Raw genomic sequence first — 12,152 nt, forward strand, 5'->3', positions numbered from 1 at the left:
GGTTCAAGGGGGCTGGCTTGCTCCTTGTACTGCAGGTGGGGAAGACTGAAAGGGTGTGGCTTCCTCCCTGAATTTGCCCAATCCTCTTTTTTTTATTTCTTTCAAGCCCTCTAACAGCCCAATCCAATGCATGTCTACTCAGAAGTAAGTCCCATTAGAGTCAACAGGACTTACTCCCAGGAAAGCGTGGATAGAATTGGCTGTAAGGCTCCAATCCTATACACACTTTCATGGGAGTAAGCCCTATTGACCACAAAAGGCTTCGGAGTACATATGCATAGGATTGCGCTGTAATACAGAACAGACAAAAGAAAATATTTCTTTACTCAGCATGTGGTTGGTCTGTGGAACTCCTTGCCACAGGATGTGGTGATGGCATCTGGCCTGGATGCCTTTAAAAGGGGATTTGGCAAGTTTTTGCAGGAAAAATACATTAGGGGTTACAAGCCATGATATGTATGTGCAACCTCCTGATTTTAGAAATGGGCTACGTCAGATGCAAGGGAGGGCACCAGGATGCAGGTCTCTTGTTATCTAGTGTGCTCCCTGGGGCATTTGGTGGGCCACTGTGAGATACAGGAAGCTGGACTAGATGGGCCTATGGCCTGATCCAGTGGGGCTCTTATATTCTTTTGTTCTTAATACCGTGATATCACCTGGCAGTGAGTTCCAAAGGTCAATTAAAAAAAAAAACCCAACCCCTTCCCCTTGCCAGTGGTGAATGGGTCCCTAATCAATTTCACTGCGGATGTCTCTGAGGGTGGGGCTCCCACCGGAACTGGGCGATCCCAAGTGTTGGAACCACTTTGGGCGGATAATAGGCGTGGGAACTGCTTGCTACTTAAGCGGGGGCAGGTGCATGTGATCAGCGTTGCAGCTAAGGCTGGTCATCTTGTCTGGTCCAGCGAAGGGGGTGCTAACTCTTTTGCCCAGGACCCATGGATTCTTTTACTCCATTCAAACACAGAAAACCTTTGGGTAAGACTCTTTGGTCCTGATCCTCGTGTAAACGCTCACCTTTGAGTTTCAAAGTGATGCTAAAGCAAAGTGTTGTTTTTTTCCTTCCCCAGTATGGGGTGCCACCTGCTGGTAAAACGTGATAAGGGTGGTCGAGTGCAGGAGGCTACCTTGGTTCCTGTCCCCAGCACTCTGCTGTTCTGGTCCTCAACTTCAGTTCTGCTTTTTCTGTTGTAGCCTGTCGAAAAAGCGAAGTGGCTGCAATCCGGATCAAGTTTCCTACGAAGCTACCGGTATGTGGGTCAGGGGTAGGGTAGAATGATGGTGGTGTGGGCTGTAGGGTTGCCAACTGACCAGGATTAAAAGCCTGGGCTGCTCTTCTGCTTTGAACCACTTGTTGAAAGTCATTTTTGCCCAATGTTGCATATATGCAACGGGGACTAAATGGCTCCAGCTCTGGGCTGGGCAAAAATGGGTCAACCCGTTTTGGCCTGGCCCACAGGTGTACCCATTTGGTCCTTAAGGAGGGATTTCTCCCCCCCCCCCAAAGAATTAACTCTAAAAACCTGAGCTGGTAGCACCTACTATAGTCTAAGAACGCTCAGGCAGGCAAATGGGCGGTGAGTAGCTTAAGCAATGCAAGCTTAAGCAAATGCTAAGCAGTGTTTCTTAAACTGTGGGTTGAGACCTAAGTTCAGGTGGATCCCCCCCTTCATTTCAAGGTGTAATTTATTTTTAAGATGCTTATTTTTAAGATGCTATTTTTAAGGCTTGATGCTACCATGGCCTGGGACTGCACCTGGGGAAACAGGCTTTGAACAAGCTACTATGCGTACGCTTTTAACAATGATAGTCAAAGGGCCTTACTCCCAGGTAAGTGTGGATAGGATAGCAGCCTTCAGGATGTTTGGGGAATTTTATTAAACGGATTGGCAACTGCTTGGGAGATTTAGGAGGGTTCTTCATTTGAAATAAACTTTTAAACTTATTGGAAACTTTTAATTTACTGAATTGATTTTATCGTATGGGGGGTGTCAAAAATGTTCCTGCTTGATGACATCACTTCTGGCCATGACATCATTTCCAGGTTAATGACATCACTTCCAGTGGGTCATGACGGATTGTCATTCTAAAAAGTGGGTCCCGGTGCGAAAGAGTTTGAGAAACACTGACTAAGGAGTGGAGCTTCCATCTGCAGCAGTGGTACACCTCTGAGCGCAAGAACACACGGAGAGTGGCTGGCTGTGTTGGTTCTGACTTGCATGTGCCCCAAGAGTGTGGGGTTGTCCTCTGCTGGAGAAAGAATGTGGGACTTACTGGGTATGAATCCACCCCCCTCCCCAAAAGGAGACAGTTCTGATTCTTCTTACCCTTGTAGGTCATTCTGGAGCGTTACCCCAAAGAGAGAATGTTGCCGGCTTTGAATAAGTTCAAGTTTCTCGTCCCCCAGGATCTCACCATGGGCCAGTTTGTGACCATTATTCGGTGAGTATAGTGACTGGGAGTGAGCTGCCAAGAATGAGAGCATTGTAAGAATTTTGGGAGGTCATCTAGTCCAACCCCCTGGTCAGTGCAAGCGACAACCTTGCCGTTCCTGAAAAGTGGCCACTGGCCATCCAGTCCCTGCTTGAAAACCTCCAGCAAGGGAGAGTCCAGTTGAGACTTCCCTAGTTCAATTCTCACCTTCCCCCATGAACTTGGCCTTAAGGCAAGCCTCTTGGCCTCGGTGTTCCCCATCTGTAGTATGGGGGAAATTCCTCCTAAACCCACATGGATAGAGAATACTGTTTCCTTTTACACTGGAGACAACACCTCCCCTCTCCTATTCCCCCCCCAGAACAAATCATGTGTTGGTTTCCATGTACAGGCTGAGGAAATGTCTCATGTGCCTTGACTTTTATGAAGAATTCTTTCCCTTTGGGGAAATGCCTTGTCAAAAATGTTTGTGTGGATGGCCAGCCTAGGCTGCCTTCAGGGTTCAGCTTCCTCCCTATCTGTTACATCTCTGAACAGAGATTGGGCACATCTTGTCTTGTGCGCATGAGTCAACGCACACATGAACATGAAAGCACCGTGCTGTTTGCAGAGAGCAGCTCGGGGATTATGCTTTGAACTGTGGTGGGCTAACTTGGCCTGTCTGTGCTGCTGCTCTTTCTGAATCCAGGGGGTGGGAGAGGCGAGTAGTGGGCTAGAGTGACAGAGACTCTAGCCCATTGCTCTCCTATCCTCCATGCTTCCTCTTCTAATCCTGGAAGTGGGAGGCTGGCGTATCACTAGGTAAAGGGGAAGCAGCATTTAGCATGTCTCCTTAGATGCTGGGAGATCTTGGCCCTGCATGTACGCACAAGGGCTTGTGGGGGAATTCATGTCTTCCTGGCTTCAGGGTGGTCTTGTTGTCCTTTTCTCCATGTGTCCCAGCAACCGAATGTCCATCACCTCAACTCAAGCCTTCTACTTCCTGGTTGATGGCAGCCGCAGTCTGGTCAACATGTCCTCCACCATGGCAGAAGTCTACACCACGTACAAAGATGAGGACGGCTTCCTCTACATGACCTACGCTTCCCAAGAGATGTTTGGCTGATGGCCTACAGCCACTTTGAACCTCCTATCTGACTGCCTGTTTAGCTCTTCTCTCCTCTTGCAGTGTTGCATGTAAACCGAGAGGCTTGACTTAGAGTGAGCATGGTAAATTTTTGTGGCCAAGTCACAATTAGGATAGCACGAAATGGCATTTTTGGGGGGGCATCCAAGGTTCTAGGATGGTGACGGTTGCCACAAACTGGAGTCAACTCCCCTCTTGGATCACCCATTGCTAATTCACCAGGTGTCTTTTTTTTTTTTGCAAGAAACTGTACCCTCCATGCAGGAGACAGCCCCTTGCAAGATCCAGAAGGGAAGAAGGTTGATTCATTTTAAAAGTGCAGTGTGGGGAGACACAACACTGAGCATGTACAGAGGGCGGGGAGGATTGCTTTCTTGAGGGCTTCTGTCTACAAGAATCTTTAGAGCTTAAACTTTAAAGGTGTGTTGGAGTGGATGGGGAAACAGCAAAAGTAAACAGCTTATGACTTTGACAAGTCTGTTTCACTTTGTTCCTTGTAGGACTCCGACTCACCAGTTGGCGGTGGGTGGAAACCCCAAGCTTTAAAAAGCAAAACAAAGAAACTGAAATCTCCCAGATTTTAAGGAGAATGAGTTTCAACCCTCCCTTTTTAGGGCTTTTCAAAAACCCCATGACCATTTTTTCCCCCAGTTCACAAGCTGAGCTTGCGAGGGTACCCCAGAGGAGTTTTCATTTTACACTGTTACCCTGCACATGCCCGATCTCATCTGATCTCGGAAGCTAAGCAGGGTCAGGCCTGGTTAGTACTTGGATGGGAGACCGCCTGGGAATACTGGGTGCTGTAGGCTTATACCAGGGGTGCTCAAACCCCGGCCCGGGGGCCACTTGCGGCCCTCAAGGCCTCTCAATGCGGCCCTCAGGGAGCCCCCAGTCTCCAATGAGCCTCTGGCCCTCTGGAGATTTGTTGAAGCCCACACTGGCCCAACGCAACTTCTCTCAGCATAAGGACGACTGTTTGACCTCTTGCGTGAGCTGTGGGATGAGAGATCCCTCCACTGCTTGCTCTTTCACATCTGTGATGCAGCAGCGGCAGCAAAGGAAAGGCCAGTCTTGCTTTGTGCAAGGCCTTTTATAGGCATTGAGCTATTGCAAGACCTTCATATATTCAAGTTCATCTTTAATATATTCATTTATGTAAACTTATGTAAATTTATTCATATTTTAAATGTAAATTAATTCTTTTTTTTTCCCCGGCCCGGACACAGTGTCAGAGAGATGATTTGGCCCTCCTGCCAAAAACTTTGGACACCCCTGGCTTATACCATAGTCTTTCGAGACTGAAGGTTGCCAACCAATTTGATCACCTTTGCAGAACCTCAGCTGCTGACTCAGAATCTCACATCTCTTTGCAAGACCCCCGTTCCCTTGCAAGCTGGCCTGACCTGTGCAGTCCTGGTCAGGACTGCAGCATGTAAACAGCTGTGAAACTGCAGGCCCCCCTGTCCAGGCTGTTTGTAGACAGAGAAAAAAAGTTGAGCAGTTAAGAGTTACTGAATACAATGGTAAGAGCTGAGGGGTCTCTCCCCCCCATGGGCATTTTGGAGATAACTAAATACAACACTTGCTTCTAAAAGTTACCAGACAGGACTATAGTGAAGCCACCCCTCTTAGGGGACAGAGTGGGGTTTCAACGTTGGGGGGGAGAGTGGAGGATGCTCTTCTTGCCTGCAGCCTGGGAGGGGGCCCACAGCACAGTTATCCCTGTATCCTCTGTAGGGCCAGGTTTAGTAGGAGCGGGTGGGGCAGACATGGGACAACCCAAGGAAGGTAAAGGGAGCCTGGCTTGCTTCAAGGTCTTTTCTAAATAGCCTGGTTTGATCTCTATTGGATTCAGGTGCTTGTACAGCAGGGCTTGCCTGCTCCTTCCATGCCAACTTTTGGGCATCCCACTCTTGCCACCATTGCTGGCAACTGTGCACAGGACCTGTACCAAAGGAGAGGCTTCTTCTGTTGCCTCCTGGTTGCTCCTTTCCAGAACCAGACCCCTTCCAAAGGGTCCAGCAGTTGCATAGCTGCAGCTTGCCAACTGGTGTGTCACGTCCAAGCCATCTCCACTCCCAGCAGTTGTGGGCCAGGACCCAGCCTCCATGAGACCAAAGACCCCATGCTTTAGCATGATCTTCCACTGGTTAGAGGGGGAAAAAAATGCTTGGAGAGGGTGCTGCTGGGGAGGGGGGAGCCCTGTAGGGATTTTGCTGCCCTAAGGAACGCTGGGATTTGTAGTCTGGCCAACAGGGACCTGCACTACTCCCTCCCTTGACCGCCAGAGCAATGAAAAGGGATGTAAGGATAGAGCTGCACAACATTTGCTTTAATGCAGCTCAAACTGTTACCTTGCACATGCCTGATCTCATCTGATCTCGGAAGCTAAGCAGGGTCAGGCCTGGTTAGCACTTGGATGGGAGACCGCCTGGGAATACTGGGTGCTGTAGGCTTATACCAGAGTCTTTCGAGACTGAAGGTTGCCAACCAACCAAGCCCTTTCATGGACCCCTGCTGAGCTGGTCTTGCCTACAATTCTGCTGTGGGAAGTGGGCACACCAGGTCTTCCTCCAGGTTAAAACTTTGTCCCCTCCCCTGGTGCCATGTTTGCTGTCACAGCCTGGGCTGTGAAAAAGAAGGGAAGAGAGTGGGGAACTAGAAGGTCAACAAGGAGGCGTGGAGAAGCAAGAATGTCTGACGCTCTAGCCCGCCACTCTCTTCTCTTCTGCACTCTTCTCCTCTGCCCCATTCCCCTCTTCCTGGTAGGTATGTGCAAATCATGGTAGGTAGGTGCAAGCTCCGGGTTTTAGAGGTAGGCTAACCTTAGATTGCCAGATGCAAGAGGGCACCACAATGCAGGCTGGGCCTTGCTTTGGCTGCCCCCTGAAGCATTTGGTGGGCCACTGTGGGATACAGGAAGCTGGACTAGATGGGCCTTTGGCCTGATCCAGCGGGGCTGTTCTTATGCTCCTTTTCCAAAGCCAAGGAAGAGGTGAAGGCAGGTACGACCGCAGTTAGTGCGCATGATTCGGTTTACAGCGGCAGCATGGGTCTACCACAATAGGAAATCAAAAATAACACATACACAGCCCAGAAAATGGAGTCTACGAGAGCAGCCAGACAGAGACTGATTTGTCTGTGTTTTTTTTGTTTTTTTACTTAGGCGCTTTGTCCTTGGCAGTGAGGCTGCTTACAGAATTAACAGAGAAACAGATACGACACAGTGGGGTGGCTCCGAAACAGTCAGAAGAAGTGATTTTTTGGGGGGGGGAATGTTCAGATTCCAGTTCAGCCAGTCATGAATTGGGGGTGAGCCCCTCTCCCTCAGCCTTTATTTCCCTATCTGTGAAATGGAGCTATTGGACTATAACTGAGGTGATCCAGCTCTAGCCACCTTTCAGCCTGCGTTGTGCTACTTGGCATGGTGGGAAGGGGATGGTGTTAAATGGGACTACCCCGTCTGGTTATGCCAAGCAGTCTGCCCTCACTGCATACAGGAGTTGGGGGGTGTGCCCCACACTTGACAATGATAGGACAGTGTCTGTCTGGTCGGGGAAAAGTCCTTGCGTGGCACCATACTCAGACATGGATGCCCCTTTGTGTTCCTTGTCACTGCGGTCATGAGGACTAGTGTCTTGCTTTTCTTCTCCCAGCTGAAATTCTGATTGGCACCCAAATCGAAAAGCTTTCCAACCTGCTCTGGTGGTTGTCCGCGGATAGCCTGGGCCTCCCTGTGTCATGTGACAGCTTGTACATCAATAAATATAGAAGACCTTCTTCTCCCCCCCCAGATTATTATATAATGTGGCTTTTTCCAAACTATGTACAGAAGGACCTGGCTCGGAACCTGCGTTGACCAAGATAAAACGGCAAGAATTAAACGGCAACAAACAACACCAAATCCTGGAGGGAGGTGTCCCAAATGGGGTGAGGGATTGGGGGGTATGTGTGGGAAGTTGGCAGAACACAATTGACTGCAGAGAAGGCAGTCGTTGGCTCGGAAGGAGAACTCTCTGTTCGGCAAAGTTTGGCATGAGAAAATGTCTTTTGCGCTGAGACCTAACCAGTGGATAAACCTGGAACCCCCTTGCTTGGGCCCAGAGGGGGATGCCCGCGCACGGGTTCCCTACAAAGGGTTCTCCACATCCTGTTTGCACCGCTTGGCCGCCAGGTCCTCGTTGTGGGCCTTACGGATGTGCCGGTAGAGGTCGCCGGACTGGGTGTAGCTCCGCATGCAGTAGCGGCACTCGTAGGGGCGCTCCCGGGTGTGGACGGTGGCGTGCCGTCGCAGCGTGTAGGAGCAGGAGAAGGTCTTCCCGCACGTCTTGCAGGTGGGTACGTCCTCTGTGAAGATGCCAAAGTTTGGGTGGGCCTCGTAGTCCTGCAGGTAGATCTGCTCATGGAGGGGTGGGCTTACCATGTTGGAAAAGCTTTGGCTGCCGGGCACGGGGATCATATGATACGGGACGTGCTCTTGGGGAAGGAAGCCACCCTCGGAGGAGACCTCTTCAAGTCCTCCGGGCTCTTCAAAGCTGTCTGGGTGGCGGGCGCAGCCTCCCGTGGGCCCCGCCTCCATGGCGGACCGTTGAAAGACGCTCTCCAGCCGCAGCTCGGCGCTCTGTCCCTCCAGCTGCTCCGCCGTGTCGGGCTCCTCATCTGAAATCACGATGGCTTCCACCTTGACCTTGACGGCGGCCCTGTTGGGTTCTTTCTGGCAAAATGCGCCAAGGCCCCCTGAATGTTGCTCCACGCACCTCTCAGGAACGGGGTCTGCGCTGGGCGGCCGTTCGCCGACACCCCCAGCAGGAAAGCAGCTGTGGGATATGGTTTCGGTGGAACTGCTGGGGCTCGAGAGGGACACATCGATGATGGTGGGCAGAAGCGGCCTTGCTGGGGGCGCGGCCTGTGGAGAATCGCCTTCCATGCCAGGCTGGGTGGTGTCCGCGACATCCAAAGTGGAAACCGACTGCTCCTCAGAGGCCGTTTTTTCCACTCCTTTCCACTCCTCCTTGTGCGTCTTCTCTGCTTCGCGTGGGTGAGAGGGTGGTGGCACGGGCTGGGCCTCTGGGGGCTGGAGCTGGCACTTGGAGGTGCTGGGCAAAAGCTCCGAGCTGCCGGGGGCTTCCTCTTCCTTCTTGGTGCTGTCCGCCTCCGTCGGTGCCCGGGCCTGCAGCTTCTTCTTGCACACCTTGACGATGTCGTTCATGTGCAGGTAACTGGCGGCCGCGAGGATGTCCTCCACGGGTGTGTCGTTGAACGCCAGGCTGCCCTGGTACATGAACTCCAGCAGCAGTCCAAAGGCGGGCGCCGTGACAATCTCGTTGTTGATGCACACCAAGTCCCGCTTGTCCAGCCGCTCCTTGTAGAACATGTGGAAGAAGGCGCTGCAGGAGGCCAGCACGGCCCGATGGGCCAGGAACTGGGTGCTGCCCACCAGGACGGTGCAGTCGCACAGGAAGCCTTCATGCTGCTGTTCCCTCAGGCTCCGCAACAGGTTCTTGCCGTGGTCCGGGAACTCCATGCTGGTGGCTTGCTTGAGAAGGGGGAGGAACCAATGGCAGAGCCCTGGGGGCGCCCTGGCGAAAAAGAGAGATCACATGGCGGCTTTAACAATGGTTTGCAGGAGGTTGGGCGGCCAAGCTTTCACTCATGCAGGATACACAAATGTGGGTCTCCATCACGGGGCCCCTGGGAAGTCTGGGCCCGCTCTGATGCTACCCTACCCTTCAAGGCTGTCGCCTTTACTTTTTGCAGTCTTGGGGGTGGATGGGTCAGCAGTGACATCACTACGGTCTGTATCACCCGGTGCGGGAGGCCACTGCATCTCCCCTCCCCCACGGACCTCCTCCCATGCAGTGGGCGGGGCAATGGATGTTGGTTATTGGAGGTTGGGCAGGAGGTCTGGTCTAGAGGGTAGAGCCTTCATTTGCCTGAAGACAACATCCACAAGGTCGCCAGTTCGAGGCCACGGACACCCTGCGACCTTGAAGCAGCTGACAAGCTGAAGCCGAGCTATTCCATCTGCTCTGAGCGTGGGAGGATGGAGGCCAGAATGTGAGACCAGATCAAGAAAGAAACATCTGAATGTTGTGGTTCTTGAAAGATAGAACCTGCTTTCAATTGTAAAAATCCTTACGGGGATTTAAATAGCCTGCCTATGTAAATTGCCTTGAATAAAGTCTTGAATAAAGACCAGGAAAGGCGGTATATAAATACCTGTATTATTATTATTATTATTATTATTCCCCCTACTGTTTTTTGGGGGGAGGGGGGCTGTAACTTTTGATAGAACAGAGATATTTCAACATAGTTTGTTTTGTTGCATTCTGCATGAGAATGATATATAACATGATGATATGATTCAAAAAATACCAAGTTGTTTAAAAATTTTGGCCCTTAGGGGAGTCACACCCCCCCATGTCACACACTCCTCTAACAACTGCGGCCCGCACTCCTCTAACAACGCCACTGGATGGTTGGAAAAGTGGTCTGTGTCACTTTCCTACAAAGCCCCCCACACCCATTCTTCAGCTCCTTCTTGTGTAGTATCACAACTTATGAAATATCACAATCCCACCTGAGCCCATAATATAGATTTCCTTCCCTCTCCCTGCTCCCCCAACATCAACAAACCCTCCCATTACCACCCTGTGCAAACCTGAGCTACCTCTATACACCCCCACAGCCCTGTATCCAATGCACCCCTTGTTAGGGGTAAGGAAAAAGGACCCTTTGCATTGCATAAATAAATATTGGGGGTCTTATTAGAGGAGGGGCATGCAATTTGGGGGCATGATAAAGCTCATGGTGGTGGAAGGGAAATCAAATTTTGGAGGTCCCAAAGATTTCATGGGGGGGGGGGTCAGAGGAAAATGCACTGCAGGCAATTGGGGAGGCAGTGTGTGTGGGGGGTCATTAAGCTATTTATTGTGGGCTATGTGTTCAGACCACAATAAGTAGCTTAATGAACCCCCCCCCGCCTTCCCAATTTCCTGCAATGTTTTTTTGTCTGACCCCCCCCATAAAATCTTGAATCATGCAATTGGGGGGCATAACAGAGCATGTGATGTGGGGGGTGGGCTCATGGTGGGGGAGGGGAAATCAAAGCGTCAAATTTGGGGGTTCCTAAGATTTTAAGGGGACTCAGAGGAAAATGCATTGCATGCCATTGGGGAGGCAGTAGGGGGGGTTAAAGAGCTTAATGAACCCCCCCACTGCCTCCCCAATGGCATGCAATGCATTTTCCTCTGACCCCCCCCCCATAAAATCTTGAATCATGCAATTGGGGGGCATAACAGAGTATGCAATGGGGGGCCCATGGGGGGGAGGGGAAATCAATGTGTCAAATTTAGGGGGGCCCCTAAGGTTTTAAGGGGGGGTCAGAGGAAAATGCATTGCATGCCATTGGGGAGGCAGTGGGGGGTTTCATTAAGCTATTTAAGCCCCCCACTGCCTCCCCAACCCCCCCACTGCCTCCCCAATGGCATGCAATGCATTTTCCTCTGACCCCCCCCTTAAAATCTTAGGAACCCCCCCAAATTTGACACCTTAATTTCCCCTCCCCCACCCTGAGCCCCCCATTGCATGCCCTGTTCTGCCCCCCAGATGCATGCCCCCTCCCCTAATGAGCCCCCCATGTGCAATGCAGTGTGTGCCATGCAAGGCGCCCTTCTTCCTCCCCCCCAACAGGGGGTGCCTTGGGTGCAGGAGGAGCCCCTTCTTTCCCCCACTTACCCACCACAAAGCAGAGGCCTCCAGGGAGCCGCCCTCTCTTCCCTGATTGGCTGCCTGCCCTTGCCACTCACCCAATTCTGTCCCTCCTCTCCTCCTGAATGGCTCCTCTCCTTGCCTGCCCCTTTGCAACGCTTATTGGTCCTCTTCATTGTCCCCCCCTTTGACCTCTCAACCAACCCTGACTCACCCTGTCTAGTTGCGCGCTCTATGTTTTGTATGAATGGGAGGCGGGCCTTTCTCTTATTACTTGGTCGTATTCCATTGGCCCAACGTTTGGCTGTCAATCTCGACTCCCTCTCGCCTTATGATTGGAGAATCTGAGCAGCGGGGGTGTGGCCAAGCCTGGCTTTTTTACATAGGACTCTTAATAGGGCGCCACCACTGCGGCTTGTCCACTAGAGGGCCCTCTCCCATTGCTTTCAATAGGGAAATTGACCTGAATTGATGGACTATTGTGACACCTGAAAGTCTACTAGATTTGGAGTTAATTAATTCATAGATTTGGAGTTATTTAGTTAATTATATTTGGAGTTAATTTCATCACCAGATGCATTAAATGACATAATCAATATAGGCAGGTGGTAATTTCCACCCAGAGCTGCAAACTGATAAATTCAGCGGTTCTCAAACATTTTAGCATCGGGACCCACTTTTTAGAATGTTGGGACCTACTGGAAGTGATGTCATTCATCTGGTGCTGTCATGGCCAGAAGTGACATCATCAAGCAGGGAAATTTTAACATATGACAAAATCAAATTGAATTAAGTAAATTAAAAGTTTACAATAAATATAAGTTTAAAGTGTATTTAAAATAAAAAGGAACCCTCCTAATCTGTTTTTTTTTTTTAAATCTCC

The 12,152-nt window shown here is 50.9% G+C and overlaps 2 protein-coding genes and 1 pseudogene across 2 annotated transcripts in view; 2 read left to right on the forward strand and 1 right to left on the reverse strand.

The window, feature by feature from the left end:
* The window catches only part of LOC136635245 (microtubule-associated proteins 1A/1B light chain 3C-like), a 4,648-nt gene extending 1,091 nt beyond the window's left edge, over positions 1-3,557 (forward strand). Inside the window, exons 2-4 of the mRNA XM_066610397.1 lie at positions 1,195-1,250; positions 2,336-2,442; positions 3,376-3,557. Coding sequence (XP_066466494.1) covers positions 1,195-1,250; positions 2,336-2,442; positions 3,376-3,538 — 326 coding nt within the window. The 3' untranslated portion in view covers positions 3,539-3,557. The remainder of the gene's footprint in view (positions 1-1,194; positions 1,251-2,335; positions 2,443-3,375) is intronic.
* Positions 3,558-4,252: 695 nt separating this feature from the next.
* Positions 4,253-4,368, forward strand: LOC136635356 (5S ribosomal RNA; annotated as a pseudogene).
* Positions 4,369-6,693: 2,325 nt separating this feature from the next.
* ZBTB3 (zinc finger and BTB domain containing 3) lies at positions 6,694-9,133 on the reverse strand. The gene has a single exon (XM_066610218.1). The coding sequence runs from the start codon at positions 9,081-9,083 to the stop codon at positions 7,689-7,691; it is 1,395 nt and encodes a 464-aa protein (XP_066466315.1). The 5' UTR covers positions 9,084-9,133; the 3' UTR covers positions 6,694-7,688.
* Between the last annotated feature and the right edge of the window lie 3,019 nt (positions 9,134-12,152).

Source organism: Tiliqua scincoides, chromosome 15 (genome assembly GCF_035046505.1).
Source record: "Tiliqua scincoides isolate rTilSci1 chromosome 15, rTilSci1.hap2, whole genome shotgun sequence".
Taxonomy (NCBI): domain Eukaryota; kingdom Metazoa; phylum Chordata; class Lepidosauria; order Squamata; family Scincidae; genus Tiliqua; species Tiliqua scincoides.